Source organism: Aulostomus chinensis, chromosome 11, assembly GCF_037954235.1.
Source record: "Aulostomus chinensis isolate RoL2024-O1b breed Wild chromosome 11, RoL_Achi_v1.0, whole genome shotgun sequence".
NCBI classification, from domain to species: Eukaryota; Metazoa; Chordata; class Actinopteri; order Syngnathiformes; family Aulostomidae; genus Aulostomus; species Aulostomus chinensis.
This window is the reverse complement of record NC_141330.1, coordinates 3,780,374-3,801,404: the sequence shown is the minus strand read 5'-3', so window position 1 is coordinate 3,801,404 and position 21,031 is coordinate 3,780,374. Positions and strand designations below refer to the sequence as shown.

At 41.5% G+C, this 21,031-nt stretch overlaps 1 protein-coding gene across 2 annotated transcripts in view; it reads right to left on the bottom strand.

Annotated features, from left to right (window-relative positions):
* znf385d (zinc finger protein 385D) overlaps positions 1 to 21,031 on the bottom strand; it is a 99,924-nt gene that overhangs the window by 64,931 nt on the left and 13,962 nt on the right. Inside the window, exon 1 of one of the 2 annotated variants that reach the window (XM_086217781.1) lies at positions 6,243 to 6,460. The exons of the other annotated variant lie outside the window; for it this stretch is intronic. Within the exon in view, the coding sequence (XP_086073907.1) occupies positions 6,243 to 6,264 (22 nt within the window). The 5' untranslated portion in view covers positions 6,265 to 6,460. Of the gene's footprint in view, positions 1 to 6,242; positions 6,461 to 21,031 lie in introns of those variants that run through there. 2 annotated transcript variants of the gene reach the window in all.

Genomic DNA, 21,031 nt, shown 5'->3' with positions numbered 1-21,031 from the left:
GCAAAAGTCATAAAGACGAGAAGGGAGGATGGAAAAGCCACAGACCGTCGCCCCTTCTCTCACTCTGTCTTTTCCCTCCAGTGGCAGGAGCGCTGCCATCTGTTGGAAAAAGAACACATGCCATGTCTCATGTGGAGGCATGTCCTACTCCCAGCTTTAACAAAGCATGTCCTTCTGCAGGGATCATCCACCCGTGCCATCTCCTGACGTCAACCCACAAACACGCTTCACCTCTCGCTCAGCCAAATCCACCATTCATCGATCCACAGTGCATATCAAAACACAGCACGGCTGATGTACAGGATTAGTCCGCTGCCGCGAGATGAGGTGTGACAAAATCAGATGTGAGTTTGTTTGATGGGGTCATGTTGGGTTTGATGAATGATAGGAGATGAAATCTGACATGTCACCAGGGTAGGCCTTGCATACTCCACACCGCCACAGGGATAATTGTTCCACAAAACAAAGAAAACTCAATAAAATATTCATATTTTTTGAGAAAGATATACAGGGTGTAAAAGATGCACTAAACAGTATTTCATGTGAGCAATGTGTCAAATGCAAGTACAATGTGAGACATCACCTGTCTCCACCTCAACTCCCTGGAACTTTTTAATCTCTCAACCCAAACTTCTTTTTACTTTAATGTAATGCAACTTGGCACATCTCTCTGCATTTCCATCAGCGGAAACCTGCAAGCAGACAAATGTAGTGACAATCTGGTGAACAATTTGAAACAAAAAAGAGGTAAAAGCTAAGGGTAGACCCCCACCAAGCTAAACCAAAGCCCAAATTATGCTGTTTTCACTAGGTTAATACAGTAATTTCTACCTCAGCCCATGGTACATCCCCTGCAAAGCTCTGGTGAGATCCTGTTGATACACAGCAATGATCGACAAACAATGCTAATGTTGCTCTGCGTCTGCTACATCCGTAAATAAACCCAATTTGTTACTAACAACTTTACAAGGTGATAATTATAAGGTGGTAAAATGTTAGTGTGTTTACAGCATGTTCCGTTTCTTCCAATTGACCAAAAAATTAACGAATGCGGCTTCAAAATGAAAACGATCAACACCTGAATAAAACACACAATTACAATTAAAAATCTTGCCTTTAAAGTTTGGCTTCAGTTTGAACATCCAATATTAATGTGTGTTATAATAATGTAAATATGTCATAAATTCATCCTCTTTCTGCTGAAGCTAATCAATTTTTAACAACTTCTACAGTCTACTGCTAACTTCAATTACTGTGCATTTATTTTTCCTGTAATGCAATTTACCTGCAGGGAGAGTTTTCTAATTCTATTACTACCTGGGCAAAGCGGGAATAATATCAGCCACCATGTATTCTTGTGTGGTCTAATTTAAAATGAAACACAATAATAATATGACTTAATTATTGTACAGAAAATCTGAATCTGTTGACTGAACTAGCAGTTAAATAGAGTACTTGCAGTGAATTCTTAAGTAATGTAGAATCTTAAATTTGTACTTATCTAAGGAGGATGCTGGTGCAAAGGCAGAGTGTTTGTCCATTCCATCTAGGCGCCGCACATACCTTTGCATAGTTTGAAGGATAAAAAGGCAAATTTATGCTCTTTTTTTCTCCTGTTTTGAAAGAAAACACAAGAGTGACCCAGCCGACGTGCCCAAACACAAAGACACATTCCAGCCATCAGCGAGGGTTCAGCCCTAGAGGCCTGATCATCTGTCACCACAGCAACAGTGAAAAATATAAGGCAAAGAGGAAAATTAGCCTGTGGCAGCTAACCTGAGCTTTAACCCTGACACACAGGCTTGACGACACTCTCACAGCAACTCAGAGTTATAGCAAGCTGTGGCAGAAATGCACAGATGGCATCTATAATTGTCACTCTGTTAGCAGTGTCAATAATTGACCTAGTTCAGCCAAAAATGGTCATGTTTGAGTTCTGTCAACAGCTTCTGACTCCAGGTGGGCTCCGTCTCTGCAGCAATGCCATCTATTTCATACCGAGAGGCGCTGAGGGAAAGTCTCACAATCGATTTAAAGACATGCAACATGAAACTTTGGAGGGGAAAAAAAAGTGCCTTTAGCCTGTTCTTGTGTTACAAAGTAATTGGAGCAAGTTAAAGACAAATAAAGAGAATCCAAATGTAGTTTCAATGAACAGCATGGTTATATTGTGTGGTCTACTGTATACAATCATGCCACCGCTGATTTGTTGACATAGTGAATGAAGTCTTGTACAGTAACTGAATGAAAACATCTCACTAGTCACTGACAGCAAGTATGTGAAGGTTAAATGTGACTTTTATAAGAGTTTGAGGTAGCAAAATGTTTGTCTATGCAAAACACAACCACAAATTTATGATTTAAGCCACACAGAGCCGTAAATACTAACTTCCAGGAGCTCTCAGAAACCTTGTAAGATATTAAAATGTAAAAATGACATAAAAAAACTATGATTATAAAAATTGAAAATGATAGCTTCTTAATTAACTCATTAGTGTACCTCAACAAAAATAACCCCACATTCTTGCTTCAACTGGCTCGAGTTTGTTAGTTTGGTAATTTGAGTCTCAAAACTAACACTTTATGTTTTGAAACCAGAATTTGACATGGGAATTCTCTTTAAAACACAGCGTCAAAATCAGCTAATAAAACAGATCAAACTTAAGCTGCTCTAATCAGTATTAATGACGGAATAAATGACTGTGAAACATGAATCATGGTGGAAAACGGAGACTGCAAACCTCTGCCATTAAGCCTGAAAAATCCCCCAAAACTTTGTGTTTTAGCACACTGTGTTTTGAACCATTAACTAAAAAAATGAATTCACCAAACTGCATTTATTTATACTGATAAAAATGACAAACTGGTGAACACTAAAGCCAGTAAGGGAAAGAATCAGCGGGTTTACATCCTCAATTGCAGTCAAGCGATAGTTTTAGATCAGGTCATTTAATTTAATCACCATTTCTTTCCCAGTTCTTCAACACTGGGATGATTTCTTTATGGGACTACGTCAACCTCCGCATCGGTAGGTGGCAGTGTACTCCTTTGTAACAGGTTGTGAGACTAAAATTTATTTAACTTATCAAATAAAGATTAAAAAAGATAACTCCTTAAATTGTTAAATACACTGAAAGCTGTTCAACTTGTGGTTGAAATACCGCAGTGGGACTTAGGGAACGTTAGCACGATGCCAAGTTCAATTTTGGCCCAATACACGCCCAGACAAAATAAATCCACAACACCACACTTCAATCGAGCAAAAGTGTTTCCATGAATTTTAAAAGTTCAGACTTGGTCAAACAGACCCAATAAATTGATTTATTTCAAACATCATGTATATGTACGTGCTATTTGCAAGGCATGAAAAAAACAGGTAACTCAAGGCCGTTAACCTTGTATCTTCAACGACGATGATGATGGTTGGAAGTCTCTACTGCTATTCTTCACTTTCTTCAAACACGCATGCACCCAAACACTGAATTCATTGTGTCCCTGCATCCAGAAGAATATCTGGATCATTTTGACCAGCTCATGACATCATCAAGATAATATCCACCATTTTTCTTGTTTTACTTTGTGGAGACATGAGTGCAAATGTCAAGTTAGGACCTCTACTGTCACGGGAATAAAATAAAAGAGCCCTTCCCTATGAGCAAAAACACACCCCTACTTAACCGCCTCCCGTAAACACATCCATATGTTTATATTTCATGCTGCTAACAGACAAACAAACAAACAGCAACTGTTTGTGCAGCTTCTGAGTTCTAGAGAGCATTTTAGCAAATTTAACTTTAACTTTCGGTCTCTTGTCAGCAGCACAAACACGTTCCAACTCCGTAAGCTTCAAATAAATTGTATTGAAAGTGACTGATTTGCAGTTGGCCTCCATGTGGCCAAACAAGGTTGTTTAATGCAGCTCTATCAGCCTCCATCATGTCACGCTGTTATTTGCTGTAGGCCTTCATATCCTTCAAATAAACTTTAATTAATCAAATTACCACAAACCAGTTGACACACAGAGAACCGGGAGCATTTAGAGATGCTTTTTTGCCTGCTTGGCCCAGAAGTGTAATGATGTAGAAGTGAGATGGGATCTGGCTTGTGGAAAATTTTGAAATCTGAATTGATGGAGGTTTTTTGCCCACTGGCTTTTGTTTATCCATTCTCTTTGAGGCAGCGTTTAATGATGCAGCACGGACTTTACAGTGAGACTGTAAGAGCAGCTCGTTGGACAGCATGGCTACTGTATCGTGGCGTGCGTCCTCTACACTGCCCTTCCTGAAACATTCACTTATCTAGGCTCAAGCGTTTTTACTCCTGCGGCAGTGTGTCGAGGGAGGGAGAGAGTAAAAATGATGTCTGGAGGACGCAAACTGGCATTAATAATTAATCATCTTGTGGCGCTCTCTTCCACCTCGCCTCCTCTTAGTGTCCTGAACCTGGCTGGTCCACTGATAAGATCTGTCCAGAGAGGCTGAGCGTCCGCACAAAAATATGCTGATCACTCTCACACAGACCTCCATTTCCCTCAGCAAATACAAAACCAATTATTAGATAAATTCCACTGAAAGTCATAACACTCCAAATGCAATGAGCCTTTGTGACTGTGTTCTGTGACCCTTTACATGCTCCAAGAGAAGTACTTTCCCTCGAACGCAGAGGATGAAATTATTTCACCCCAATTATAATGAACAAAGTGAGTAAAAAGGTTAGATTCAAAGCAGTGTTATTTTTTGAAAGCCACACTTTCAAACATTTTCTGATTAACCCTTCCCGGACAAATTCTATATCCTCATGAAATCAGGAACACATCTCTTTACGATTAGCATGCTGTAGCCCTGGCTGCTGTCGTAGAGTGTAGCTCACTAATAAACACAGCTGTCTCTGAATCGCCTCCAACAATCACTTCCGCGGCGCTCTGTAATCTGAGGTTAACCAAAAGGACGTTTACGTGCTGCTGAACGCTGGCCGCAAAGCCAGATACACCGGACAGATTTCCTGCAGGCCTTTCAGCTCAACAACACTAACAGCTTGTGTGATTGCTACACATTCTCAAGACCTATTAGCCTGCTGGGTTACGCATCTTTAACAGCCTGGGTTTTTTTTAATGCACGTGGACTCTTTGTGATGTGTTTGTCTTTGGAAGTGGTCAAGAGAGCTCAGCTGCACATGACAAGTCATCTGATCCAAATCAACAGTTAAACAGCAGCAATTCAGAAACTGCTGAACAAACAGCATTATTAATCTTTAAAGAGATGCCATCTAGTTCCGTTGCACTCAAGATTAGGCTCACAGATGCTCAAGCGCTGCACATCCTGTACACAAAGACTGACCTTTACTCCTCTTTGTTTGTTTCTGGCTGTAGATAAATGGTCTTACCTATACATCTAAGCCTCACCAACAAGGCAAACACAACTTCATCATGCTGGGTTAAGCAGATCTTTATTTTCCTTGCCGTCCAGAAGCTGCACACCTGATCAGCGGCGGCGTGTTTGAAGCTTCATTTATAAGCTGCCTCTCCGTCCCCCTCCCCTGGCATAACAAGAGAAAATCCCTCTTGCTCTTATATGTTCTGTAACTTCAGATGGCTTTAATCCCTGGGATAAAAAAAAAAGTCTTTCATTTAACAAATCACCCCCCACCCCCACAACTGCGGATCCCTGATTATTCCTCCAATGTAACTGTAAGCCAGCCGTGAGAAGAGCACTTGACAAGAAGCAGCTCATGCATTAAGTCCTCCTAAGCCTCCTCCATAAAAATTAATGGAAGGGGGCTTCATTAAATTTCTCTAAATATCCGACGCTGGATATCAAGTGGCTCTCGAGGCAGGAAATTTGGATTTCTAAAGACAGCAACAATAACATTCTGATTCTCAGGAATCCAAGCACCAAGGATTTGGTCAAACAACATGAGGAAGGGGTTTGACTGGACAGCGAGCAGGTTCATTCAACAGTTTCGGGAGACCTCAGTGTGCAACTTTCTTTAGTATTTTGCTGAAACAGCAAGCAGCCGTCCTCTTTTCCATCTTTTTCAGACCAGGCAGGCTGGAAGATATTTAGAGGAGGGGGTGTGTGCACTTACTGTCACTAAGCACATGAACACATAAAAATACAGATCTCCCAGGTGCATAACTTCACAGTCCTTTCCCTTCATGGAAACAGTGTTGTCACTGCTTTCAGAACAAGTACAAACATTTAAATGAGGAGAATATGCATATAAAATTACAAAAATGCACTTACCAAAGAACATGCTGCTCTCCATAGCTCCTCAAGGCTCAAGGTTCGGATGTATTTCCTCTCTGGTGCCCTGCCAGTGTGTGTGTGTCCATGGACAACAGCCTGGGCATGTCTCATACACTCCTCAGGGGTGTGTGTGTCCGTGCATGTGTGTTCAATCCAGCAGCAGCTTCAATCGCCAGTCTGCATGCTGCTGCACTCTGCACGCCGCTGTCTGTGGACCTCCGTATCTGCCACTCTCTCTCTCCTCCTCCCTCGCCTCACTCGTCCCCTCCCCTCCTCTTTTGCTCTTTCCCTCCCTCCCTCCTCCTCCGTCGTCGTCGTCCTCCTCCTCCTCCTTCTCACTGGCCCCTCTTTGCTTCGTTCTTCTCTCTCTCTCTCTCTCTCTCTCCGAGGTGTCTATCTACATTTTCCAGCAACAGCCTCTTCTCTCTCCATAGGTATCTCATCTTTGTTTTATGTGTCATCCAAGCCTCTCTCTCTCACACTCTTTCCTTGCTTTCCCCTGCTGTGGCTCCTTTATTTGATCTTATTCCCCTCTCCCAGCTTCCATCTCCATCTTGTTCCTCTTCTTTTTTGCTTCATCCTGACTGTTCCCTCGATCCGCCTTGGTTTCTACTCCTCCATATCTCTCTCGTTCTCAGTTTCCACCACTGTAAATATCTTTTCAGGGTTGTTTTTCCTGTCACCCGCTAGCCTTTCTTTACCATCCCTTTTAACTCCTACTGCTAAATCTCTGTCACTCACCATCTGTACATGCATAGAAAACAGGTTACTGGGGAAATCATCTTATATAGAGGGACTAAACTTGATCCAGGACTCTCGCAGGAAGCCCTGCAACTCAAGGAGCCTGACATTTCCGTCAGGTGGTCATAGAACTTATCCAAATCATCACAAACTAAGGGATATACGATCATCTACATGAATCAATATTAATAGGGCAAGTTCAACGAGTCATGTGAACCTTGTACTATCAAACCTACAGGGAGTCACAAGAGCTCGGGAGTGTTTAAGGGTCGACTCACACTGGTGTGAGTCGACCACGTTCGACCACGTGGTCGACTCTCCCTACCACGACCTCATACCACGTTCAAGCACGTTAAACTTGTGTGCCACGCCCAGCCACGCTTCCTATGTGGACAGCCCCCTGGTGTGCGTCAGTTGGTCATGCAGTGAGTGAGTGAGCTCCAAATAAAGACATGATGTTTGATCCAAAAACTACCAAACCTATAGTTTGGGGTGCAAACCTGTTACCTTTTGATTCAGTGTGGGCCACAGTGTGTACAGAAGAGCCTGACACAGGTTTGGATTGTCAATTCTGTACCGCCCCACACTCCCACAAGATTACGACTGTCCTGCTCCTGTGATGAAATATAGTCCTTAGATTCCCTACCAAATTTCCAGGCTCGTAAACATCGGGAATGGCCTAAGCGTGCTCAGGCCATATTCGATGTGAGCTCAGGCCAGCGAGGAAGTAGGGATAACTGTGCCTCAGCAGATTACATGGCAACCAGGCGGGTGTGAGGGTGCCCTATGAGCACATTCACACCTCCCCTCTTCAGATCGCACTGAGGCTGTTTCTCATCTTGGCCTGGTTCATGTGGGCACGTATGAAAACACCAATCAAATTCTGGTGTGTACCTAAAGTGAACCAAACAAGTGGACTGGACCTTGTCTCTGGTCCTGATTTAGACCGGAGCAAACAACACAAAGGTGTGAAACAGTGCTTAGAGTCTCTCGGTGTGTTGTTTTGAGCCCTCTTGCAATGCAACAATTTTGATTCACAGTCAAAGCTTTCATCAATTCTGTTCACCAGAACGAGCAAAAAAAACAAAACAAAATTTTGAAAAAAAAGAGTTGTTAAGGGCAAAACAAGGTTAAAGTAAATAAGTTCATTTAAATGAGTGAATCAGACTTTTTCAAATAGACTTTGGTCTATTGTGTTGTGCTGCCCCCTGTGGCCAAATGAATCAGTCACTAATATTTGAGGGTGGGGGAGGTGAGGGGCAGGTAGGCATTAAGTGACTAAGATCATTTATAACACAGAAGAAGTCTTTCTTTCATGTCTCTGATCTCTGCCAGAAGCTTCCCTGCTCTCATCTGAGGCTCCTCACACGCGGCTGTTAACTCATTGATTGCACTCTTTGAAATATCGATGGCAACAGAGGTCAAAGGTGAAAAACTGCCAGTGCTATGCTCAGGGGCAAGCCTCAGCGCTGCACGAAGCCAAGGATAGCACTTCTGCCTAGCTGAGCTCTACTGCGGTCCCCAGAGGAAAAAGAGCTGCAACGAGTTGAGAACGTTTTGTTTTTTTAAAAGAATTATTTATCATTTTAAAAGTCATATTAGTAGTTAAAGTATCTCAATACTGTATATCACCATTACCAACAATAGTAATACTAATGATAATACTCTCAGAGCTCAGAGCGTTTTCAGCTTTGATCATATCAGGCAGTTTCAAGCAGCTCGGTGCACGTACGTGCACTGTTTGAGTCTGTGAGAGTTTATTGGTCTCTGCCTCCTCCTTTACACTCGCTCTTTTGTTTCTTCTCTCTCTGTTAGCACACTTTCATCTTTCTTTCTTTTTTTTACCTTTCACTCCTTCTGACTCGTTTCTTCTTTCAGTTATTCATTGTTTCTTTTCATTGTTCTTTTGTTCCTCACTGGCAAGCACACAAACACACAAAATTTTTCAAAACTTAACCCACACACAAATCAATGATAGTTCTCCAGATCTGTACAAGTAGAAGCTGGTATGGTACCCCATGCCCCCCCTAACATGAGACAATGGTAGGACGGAAGATGAAACCCACCTCAACCAGCATTGGTCGGGTTGTCTACATGTTTCCACCTCATTAATTCTGTCACTGACCCTCTAGTCAGACCCCCCATGAAAATCCTCATCTCATTCACACACACAGAGTGTAAGAAAAGCTGAAGGCTACTAATTCTACAGTATTTATCTGAGTGCCGGGGGCTCCAGAGTGCACCTACATGGGTAAGTTGTTGAGGGTCTGTTGTTAGAGAGCTTAATTCTACTGATGAATGAATGAAGCCAAACTCTGATGAAAGTCGAGGTCTGATCTTATCTGTAAGCAGACTTTCATCCTACAGGAGCTGAGGCTGTTTTTTTTTTTTAATGTTTCTTTGCATCACAATTAAAGACCCTTTTTTTTATGACTTCTAGAAACTGACGGACCTCAAGACCTTCAAAAAGTCGCAAATTCCATCATGAGGAACCACAGGAGCAAGTGATAAACCTAATGCACGTTTGCATACAACCAACACAGCTTTAAACAGCCACTCAAATACTTTCTAACAATCTTCCCCCTTTTCCCCTCAACCTCATATTGTCGAAGTATCTCCAAGCTGTCCAAGTTGTTCCTCCACCTCCCCCTCTCCTGATCTGAGGTGGGCCGTGGACGACCACATGCTTCCATGTACATTCAGGAGTTTAACCAAGCGGACATAGTGCACAAGTATCTCTCTCTTCCCCAAGTTCTCCTCCACCCCAGCATGCACCCAACCAACCAGAGAAGGCACTGGTGCAGCGACCAGAGCTCACAACCCTCATCTGGCTTCCCACCCTCATACAGGGCCAGTTGTCTGGAGGGATGCTCTTAAATACTAAATACTCAGTAAAAACAAAGAAAGTCTTCAGTCGAAAAAGTCTTCACCCTATAATCTAATGAATTATGTCACAGGAACATCATAAGGGGAGGTGAGTTCCCACAATGTGACAGTGGAAACAGATTCATGTTCCTTCAGAATGAGGAAGACCAAGCACACACACACACACACACACACACACACACACACACACACACACTCACTCACTCACTCACTCTCTCTCTCTCACACACACACACACACACACTCTCACTCTCTCTCTCTCTCTCTCACACACACACACACACACACTCTCACTCTCTCTCTCTCTCACACACACACACACTATATGTGTCACATGCATACATGGGGCATGGTTCAAGGATACACAATCCCTTCCCCTACAATTCTCTGAAAAATCCTGCATCTTTTTTCCAAGTAAACAAGAGAAAAGTCAATTTTAGTAGTGATTTGTAACAATAAGACAGGTAGTTGGAAATACATTTCCCATCAACATCTTTACATTCTTGAAGGAGTACACAATGTGAACCAGCAAAACATTCTAATCAATTATGATACGATTCTTGTGTACCAGCGCCACGAAGGAATCCTTTTATGTGTGAGAAAAGCCTTCTAAACGGTATTGTCAAATAACCTGCTGTTTTTCAGACGTGGCTTTGTATTTATTATGTGGGTTACATTGTGACTAAAAGTTAATCATCAACACAAAATGATTACATAACAGGAACAAACAGCAGGCTGCATGAATGTTAGCAGCTTCTCACCTGATATAAATGTATGTTCTTGTCAGAAATTGATTTGTCTGCTCAGTGTGGACTTTTTGCAGACAGAACTTAATTCTCTTGCTCTCTTTTCTGTATGCCTGGTGTAGATGAGGCATGAGGAGAAGGTGTGATAGCTCAGTTTCGGTGAAAATCTAGATGATGACAGTTGATGGCAGACTTGTCAACAAACAGGACGCCTTGCAGGTCAAATGAGGCAAAAAAAACTGCATTTGCACAATGAGAGAATCTGAAAGCCATTGGCTGTCAGCTTTGCCTCCATTTTGATTGATGCAGGTTGGCTTATTAAGTAGAGCTGAGTAGAAAACATCTTCTGTTTCCAGTTGGAATCCAAACAATTAGGACTGATTGTCAGAGGCAATTTGCATTCAGTTTAATTTCTCCCCAGCTGTCAGCCTAGTTGTTATTTTAGGGTTTGAGTTTGCATGAACAGCAACTTGTCACAGTTCTAGTGTGACATGGAGGCAACACCCGGTGGACACTCTTACAACAGGAAGGAGCCGAAATACATGTGACAAGGTCAGTGGCTTCCCTCGTTTCATCCTTACTGCATTGTTTCAGTTACTCTTCATACTTGTACCTACAGGGTAATGCATGATAATTCATATGCAGCCTATGACACATGGAATCACGAACCACGAGTGAGACATTTGCAGCTTTAGTTGAGGTGTTAGCGAGCATTAAGACGTATTCAGCTGTTGGTATGGGGGGGGGGGGGGGGGTGCGTTTTAGTGAGATGTCAGGATATTTGCAGTTGTTCTGGGGGAGAAAATTGTGTTTCAAGTTAGACATCAGGACATGTGTAGACGCTATTCTGGCAGAAAAAAAAGTTTTTGGTGAAATAGGACATTTGAATCCGTTCCTATATAAAGAAAACCAAAAAAAGAGTTTTTAAGTGAGATGTTGGGACATTTCAGTTGTTGTTCTGGTGACAAAACTGTTTTCTTGCCGGAAAAAATGTTTCTAGTGTGATGTCAGGACACAAACTGATGTTAAACCGGCAGAGAAAAAAAAAAAGCGTGAGTTTAGTGAGACATCAGGATATTTGTAGCCGTTGCTCTGGTGATGAAACCAGGTGTTTTCAGCGGGAAGATTTGCAACCATTTGTATGTATTTTTATTAAACATAACCAGACCCGAAACTCAAACATGATCTTAGCAATATTGAATTTTCCTCAGAGGAAAAAAAAGGAATGTCAAGCACTTGCATGATGTTCTTACTGCAGCGTTTTGCACAGGTGCACTGATTGCTCATGTTGCTGGACATTTTTAGGAATATGCACAAAAAAATTGGGCGGATTTTTTGTAGGACATCATCCAAATATTTCACGAGAATCATTCGTATCCAAACAATTCATGGAATTTTTTTCCCCTCTGCCTTTCCTTCCCCTGCGGCAAACAGAGACAAACAATGATGGAGCGCTTGTGTATTTTTGTAAAATCTTGTGTGCTGTTGGCAGTTGTTGACGATGCATAGGAGAAACATACTTGCACACATATTTGCATCTGTGCAGATGTTTTGTTTGCACAATGTTGATAATGGAAGATCAAACAACTACAAAAGTCTGAGCTGGATTGCGACTGTCTGAGTGTGTTCATCTCTGTCGTGTGTGTGTGTGTGTGTGTGTGTGTGTGTGTGTGTGTGTGTGTGTCTCTCTCTCTCTCTCTGAGTGTGTATTGTGGGTTGGTATTCCCGCACGTGCTTAACCTCCGCCTGGGTTTTGGCTTGGCTCTCACACACATACTCTGTCTGATTGGTCCACTGTAACGCCGCCACTGAAGGTCAGACAGAATTGACCGATCTGAGCTCCGGACGGCGCTATCGACTGCAAATGAGACGCTTTCTTGATCAAAGCGATGTCTGCGCTCCATCTCTCTCTTTCAGACACACACACACACACACACAAACAAACACACACACGCGCACGCTGAGATACCAGCCAGACTGCCTGTCAGTCATGTTGACATCGTCAGCCATCTCTTTATGAGTGAATTAAATAAAGTAATAAATGCAAAATCAAATACAATAAATGTTCCTGAGCGCTGTGTGTGATTTGTCTCTGCTATCATCCCCTCCAGGCTCTTCCATTCTGCACAGCACAGATGTTTTCAATTAATCCTGAAATCTCATCCAGCCCCCCCCCCACCCCCACCCTGTCGGAGCTTTATTCCAGTAAATACATGTACTCTATATCTACAATGACAGCCCTCCATTTCTCTACCTCTTTCTATTTGTCCTCCTCCCCCCCTACCACCGTCCATCCCTTTTGTCCCGTTCCCCCCACCCTGACGTCGTCCACCGTTCACCGGCTGTAGCGAATGTGTTTTTTAACCTTCACTCGCAGGTGTTTGTGGAAGAATGGGGCATTATTTGTCACCATAAATAGCAGTTAAGCAGTGGCGGCAGCCCTGCAGGAAAAGCCCCAGCGTGCTGCCTGCGAGTGCAGCTCAGGATACTTCATTAATCTTGCTGTCACTTTCATGACGCTTTTCATTAGTTATAGGGCTATCTGATCAACAGGCAGACTCTCCACTTTTGAGAGCGGTCCAGCAGCAGCTTGAGAGGCAGAATAAGAGGTTTGTAAAGCAACTGAGAAAGGGAACAAAAAAAGAGACTCAAGGGAGAATTCTGACACTCTTGACTTCAAACAAACGAGCATGTTGTGGGAGGTCGGCTCATGGGGCCACCCAAAAAAACCTCCTAACCTTTTAACTTTATGTGATGGACAATTCAGTGAGGGAATAAATATGCCAGAGGACTGAACTGTTAGCTTTTGTTATTCTACCTTGGAGGAATACTCCAAGATTTTAGGGAATTAATAAATGTACACTTTGTGAAAACATAAGTCAGATCAAGTCGGATCAATCTCTTATCCTGTTCAATTAGAGGGTGAAGCAACTATTAGCTTAGTTTCGCATAATGACTGGAAATTGCTTACCAGATGAACCCAAAGACAAAAATATGCCAACAAAAGGGATCTTCAAAGGGTGTAATACCAGACATTTTCAGTTCCTTGTACTGACCAGTTTGGATTTGCCTTAGAGGCCAGTCACAACTCACTTTTAATTGCATTTCAGTCACATCTGCTGATTGCCATTACCACAAAAAAAAAGAAGGTATGACCTTATCAACTGACTTGCAGGAATAAAGTGAAGCAGCAGACAGGCGTCTCTGAGGATCCAAAAAAAGAGTGAGAGAAATTCAACATCCGTACAAGGAGGTTGGAAGGATTAAGCTACAATAGCAAGAAGAGGGAGGAGGAAGAAGAGTAGAGATAAGCTTGAGCTGAACATGCTTGCATACATGTCTCCAGCTAAATGATCAGAATGGAGGCTGGAGGGTCCCAGAACACTGTAAGAGACAGCAGGGATGTGGAGGACTGCTGCTAGAACCAACAGGTCTCTCTCAGTCTTCCCTCTCTCAGTCTCTCTTTCTCGGTCTCGGTCTCTCTCTCTCTCTCGCTCTCGGTTGGCATAGGTACTCTTTCTCTCAGAGCAAGAGCTAATGAATGATTCATACTGGTAATTGATACGTTATTTGATCGCCAAATATTTATCAAAGTAATATTTATGCTGTTTTAAAATGACATTGTGCAGCATTTTTAGCTAAAACAAACAGTTTCCGAGCCAAGCGTCTGTTCCTCATCCGTCACATGTAAGCCGAGCTGAACAGGCACAAAAACCCATGCTAGCTGGTGAAGCTGCTTTCAGGCATTAGCTTTGAATTTCCCCAAAAATATTACAGCCGAGGGGAAAGGCTGAAACAGTTTTCGATCTCTCTTTTTTTCCAGTCTTGTCTCATGAATAAATGTGGCCAAAATGTTAAACTAAATCATCCATGAACACAATTTCACGTCGCACTTAACGGTGGTTATTTAACTATGAAGACAACAACTCCCTGGGTCCTGTGGTACTAAAGCATATCAAAGAAAAAAAAAATCCTCTGTTTAAGTTTTGATTGAGGTTGCCTTGTAGCGGCGGAAATCACACGCTATTCTTTTAAAACTCACAAATTAATAGATTGAAAATTGTCAGTTTAGTTGAAGAACCTGTATAAAAAAGAAAAAAGAAGATTCATAAAAAGGTGTTCATTTCACCTTGGTTTTCTGATAATGAATTTATTATTAGGGCCTCATTTAGGTTTATTTTGATCCTTCTTTCGCAGTAATGCCTGAAACCAAGTAGAGAACAAAAGGGAAATTATATTATTATTACATTTTTGTGTTAGTGCTTGTTTTAATACAGCAAAAGCAAGTTTGAAAACTGTGTCAGCGGGTCCATTCAGACAAGTCAGTGTAATGCAGGATGTTGTAATTCTCTGTAACATGTAAAACTGACACACCTCTCAACTGCGCCCAACTGAAATGTCATGACAACAGAGAGCAGCAAAATATAAAACAGAAATTAATAAGCTCAAGTATTTCATTTTTATTTGCTCTGGATCAAGGACTGATGATGACTCATTCACAGAGCGAAATATCACAAAAGTTGAAACTCAACACCAGATGAGAAAGCGCTGGACCTCAGGCCAGCTTTTCTACGTAGGCCCAGGTTTAATCTGATGTCCAGTGTCACGGAGGGTTTATAAACTGCACTGTTATGTTTAACTGCTCTGTGTCACATGTGGCTTGTGTGTAACCTAACTACATGTGTGCCGACGCCACTGCGGCCTATGTCTCTCCCACTGAGCCTTCTGGGATTGAATCTGATTTCCCACTACTTCCTCTCCATGTGTTTTACATCACTGGGTGAATAGCAAACAGGCAGGAGATAACCGCTCATACCTGCTGGGAGAACACTTACGACCTGGAAGAGCTATTGAAACTTGATACACACTGAACCAAACAAGTGGCAGTATTTTGAGGCCAGTCTGGCATGCTAGTAACGCACATAACTGTTTCCAGTTACAGCCAGGAGGCATCCAAAGACTCTGTGTCAAAGACTTTTCTGATGATATTATCAATGTTATATGGGACATGGACTAAAGGGTTTCTTCTCTATTAGAATCAGACTGAGTCTGATGGCAGCCCGATGCCATTAAGGAAGAAAATGACACGACTGCTTTAACAGTGGCTTTGAGATTTAAAAAGGAATTTAAATGATCTTTCGGGTCATCAGACTCAAAATGTTGGGAATGCAAACTCTTACAATCGACCCCTTGTTGATCCTGCTGTTGTATTTTCATCAGAAGAGAGGATCAAGGCATCCGCACAGAGCTTTTCAACATCCGCTGCCACCAACCCCTGCTCTTCCCCAATGAAGTAATTGGAAACAGGTAGAGAATGAATGCAGGGTGGGAATGTTGGCAGGCAGGCAGGCAGGCAGGCATGCAGCTGGTCTTGTCTCAGTATCGGACCTAATAGACACGAGGTTTCATGTCAAGAGCAGTCATATGGCTAAATCACCAGTGATTCCATCATCCTTTTCTAATGTGAATCTTCAAAATCCACATTTAAAAAAAACACTGCTGTAAACCTGACTTGTGATTCTAGTCAGAGAAAAGTACTGAGTACTTTCCATCCTACTACAGTTCAGCTGGTTCTTGAAGGGACAGCTATTTATCCATCTAGATCATTTTGGAGTGATTTGGCTAATTTTGGAGCTATTGGTCATTGGCCATTGGTCAGATGTCTGCCTTCCCTCTGACACAATGGAACTGAGTGGCACGCCAAAAACTACATGTGCTCACAACCAGGTCTGTGGATTATCTTGAGTCACCAGGCCATAATTCCTGGAAAGAGACATTACGTTTGGATTCTCAAATGTACTTTTGGTGCTTTCAGCACCACAAGACCAATACTATCCAGTTGAGAGAAGGCAGACGTCTCTACAGCCAACATTTCCGAATTTCAGCAACTTACACCAAACAATCCAGATGGATAAATAACATTACAGGCAAAGGGTTCTTGGCTTACTGGCCTGCTAAGTATGAGACCAGTATGAAATTTTCTACTTCTCTCACGCATTCACTGCTGTAAGTGTTGGTGTAGTTGCAGTTTTTACATTCAAAATGAGATTGCTCATCACAGTAGTAGAAGTACTGTACTTTTAACAGCTTGGTTTCAGTTATGACTGTAAAATGTGTGCCTGTCCTTCATTTGTCTTCTCTTTTTTCTTTGTCATTACCACTTTACCTTAAAATAAAATATATATATATATATATATATATATATATATATATATATATATATATAAATATATAAACTATTCAAACCAAGAGCGAGGTTGAACCCGTTTTGACAGTGTTTTTAAAAACTTGTTTACATTTAATTGCTACAAAATGTTTCAAAAAGAAGAAGAATTAATTCTATTTGCATAAAAAAACATGCTTTTATAAAAGCCTTTGCATTATGAACTATATTAATTAAAAGAACAGCCAGAGGGGAGGCAATCATCATCCAGTAATAATGGTGAGAGGTAGAGGGGATGTTAAGTAATCAGAAGGTTTGATCCCCAGCCCCCCAGAAAACACTATTGTAGATAAATGCCTATGTGAATACAATATAAAAAGCGTTACTTGTTGTAACAACCCCACCGTGAGTCCCACTGCCAAGGCCAAAATCAAAATGTCCTTTGTCACAATGTTACAGAAAATGAAAGACAAATCCTGGATCTGCCCAGGAGACTTTTCATGAAGCACTATGTCAGTTATAGTGTCGAAAAAAAAAAATACACCATACACCTTTATGAGCCACAGATCTGTGGAAATTGGAAGTTATGTCCAAACAACACTCTTACCCAAGAAAAGATGACTACTTTGTTGGACTTAGCTCTTCAGCGTGTGAACAAGAATATGAATGAATACTCTGTGAGCAACTAATGTAAACGCCTTACATCATTCAATAAGTGTATTTCCCCTTCAAGTACTCACACGTATGTGTTTTGAGCTCCAGAATGCAGAGAGCCAGCCATGCATATTTAGCTTGAGGATAATGGTAACTGATAGGTAGCAACAGCAAAAAACAAGCTCTCAAAGATACGGTCCTTTATATTCCACATTTTTATCCATTCTCATTTAGCCACAAACACTGATTTGACCCAAAAACAAACTATAACACCAAGCTGCTTCACTGACTTGGACCAACTCACTCGCCGCCGTCAGCACTCGTTCATAGTAGCGCCAAACGAAAAGGATTTTTTTTGTTTTTTTTTTTTTACTCAACTCAAACTGTTGTTAAGCCTGCAGCTGGATAAAGAAGACGTTGAGGCAGTTTTGCCATCGTTAGCCAACAGTCGTTAGTAGCTTCAAGCTACATTCATTTGGCTCCTTCTGCCTTGTGGAATCACACCCAAGTCATGCAGGGGGAAAAAATATTTTTGTCAACTCAAGAAACCTGTTTGGAAGTACTTCATTAACATGTGGCTTATTTATACCTGCCATATATAGAATAAGCCCAGTCGTGGGTTTATTGCATTTCCTTCCAGTTTTGTGCTTTAGAACTTCACATCCCACACATGAAGTAAGATAATTCTAGTTTATGAATTGGAAGGATAAAGAGAAAGCCTGCAGTTCCTTTCAAAATGCAATAACTTTGAGAGAACAGCCAGACTCCTTCATTAAACTTGGTTCATCATTTCAAGACTCATTCGAATTAGTAAGTGCTTGTGAGGAGGGCTGACATTAGCTGATGTTAGCCAGATCTGTTCTCTCACAGCTCTGTAGCTTGCTAACATTAATGTTAGCCTGATATGACTCACATCTGGCGAGTGACAGATGTTAAAAGTAACGTGCCAACTTTGGGTTGAAATATGCTCATTTGCCTTCCACCCCAGAGCCAGAAGAAGACAGCTCTCCTTCTCTCCTCTGTGCTGCATTAGAGAGCTGAGACCCATAGAGACCAGCTGACCGCTAGTTAGCTTAGCATAATAAATGGTGGTGGGAGGGCTGTGGTGGTCATCAAACAGTTGGCTCTCAAATATGTTCCTTGCTTGCATTTATAGAAGTTGAATTGTGTGCAACAGTTGCTTTGAAAGTACATTTTAAAATTGCAAGATAAGAATCAGACATATAGCTGGAACTACTTTCCTGAGTGGGTGGAGTTATTCGACACAGCGCCTCAAATCTTTCGCCAACAAAACAAGACATTCCAGAACGAACAGAGAGCCTGCTAATTATCATGGCCGACTTTGTAAAAGAGGATGAGGCGGATTACCTCAGGACAAAACAAGATCCTGATCCTGATCTAGTTGAAGCAGAACACACAGATGAGGGACTACGGGTTTTGGAAGCTGAGCAGGAAGCCGGGGATATGCTCAGCGGCCCATCCACTACCGTTCATTACACTTAACTAACCAGCAGTCAACGGGTCTCTGTGGGTTCCTGCTCCCTAAAGCAGCACACGTACAAGTATCTATCTCCTTGTCTGTGTCTGAGGAAGACGGTCAGTGAGCAAATTCGCCAAAAAGTTGATGTTTTCCTTTAACGGCATTTCAATGCGACCAGTCAGTTCTTCATAAATCAGCATCTCACAAGCACATAAGAAATGATGAATATACAGTTGTATGAAAATTAAATAATTGTAGAACATATAACATATACTATAACAACAGGAACAATTCCCACTTATGATCTGAAGTGTCAGTTACAATATGGATCAAGCGGATTAAACAGGATTTCTTTACAAAGTTTGACTGGATGTTTTGATTCATTTGACTTTTTTTTCTGGGTCACTCTTGGAATAAATTTCCCCCGTTATAAATCAAAGCTTTTCACCGCTGCCATCTTCTATGAAGCAGCAAGCTACACATTTTTAAAACCATCTTTCTAAGCCAATGAGTGATTAATATTCAGTGGATTATATCCATCACCCATACTTAGACCCGTACTGTATAACATGTCCACATTTTATCAGCTTGTCACTGACCTCTGATAAAATGGATGTTCCACTCATACTGTGTAATGAAATTTAAATACTTGCACATTTAATTTATTCATTTAATTGCTCAATTATGTCAGGAAGAATGACACAGTGTCCGACACAGTGATGAAACCCAACTAAAATGCAGTAAAGTAGTTGGAAACATGTTCTGAATACATAAATGAAGACACTGTTCCCCAACTGAATTCTTTTATTAGAGTTAAGGAGACTTCAATTACACTGAACATTTTGTAAGTGAATCCTTCATTTAAAAGCCTAACGTGACTCCTTGTGACTCCTCGTGCTAGAATATGTGTGTTTCCTTGCTTCAACAAGCTGTAAATCTTTAAAAAAATTAAATCAGGCAGATTTTCAAAGGGTTGTTGAGTCACATGTGTCTCCTACCAAGAAGCTTTTTGACCCAATACACGAAAAAAATGATGGTGGTTTGATGAAGAATTTATCCTTTTTCGTCATATTTTTTCTATGAATATGCTCCCATTCTACAGACTGTGGGAAAAGCAAAGGAAATGCAAAACAATGGGAACAAGAACAAAGATGAGGTTGTGGGAGGGCTCAGCGAATGCCAAATTCGAACAAAAAATCAGAAGTTGCACAATTAAGAAAAATCCAACTAAATAAATACACCATTTTTCTAACTGGCTTTTCCCACTGCTTTTTGGAGTCATGTGGAGAGAGTCATCTGTTATAAACATCTAAGTGTTTGATTTTATTAAAAAACTCAGCAGTGGAACAGCTGTTTATTTTAACTTTTTCGATTCATGACTCAGCTAGACGGGACCGCCAACGATGGAACCATTGTATATTTGGGCCAACTGTCCAGTCTTCCTTCACGTGACATCGCAGGAACGCCTTGAGGGAATTCCTTCAAAACTGGCAAAAATGTCCACTTGGGCTCAAAGATGAACTGAAAAGATTATGGTGGGATTTTCGAGGGATTTTCTACATGTTAAGCACAAATGTGCACCAAAAAATGCCACAAATGTCTGCTAGGTGTCAGGAAGGACCAAAAAAAGATGCTGATGGTCAAAGGTCAAACGTCATTGTCACCCAATATGTTCGCATTATCTTTGAAATTCTCGTTACTCATTTAATTCGTTATTCCAGGACCACCAAGAGGAAATTCCTTCAAATTTGCCACAAACATCAACTTGAACTCAAAAGGATGACCTCAAAACATTTTCGTGGTCAAAGGTCAAGGTCACCTTTGGAGGAATACGAGCTAATAAGCAGCATGTGGAGAACTGTTGCCATTTCTTCCAAAAAATATTTTTCATGGAGGGGAAAGTCCAGAACACATGGACATGATAATTGAGTTTCTTTGGAAAAAGAAGAAGAAGAAGAAGAAGAAGAAGAAGAAGAAAAAGTGAATGTGTATCGGGAAGTTTCCCGAATCCTTATTAGATGACAATGTTCGTAGCAATATGCATTTCATGGAATTACATTAATGCAGAAAGTCCAATAACCTCCATCTACAAACAAACGGACTGGCCAAGCAGAAA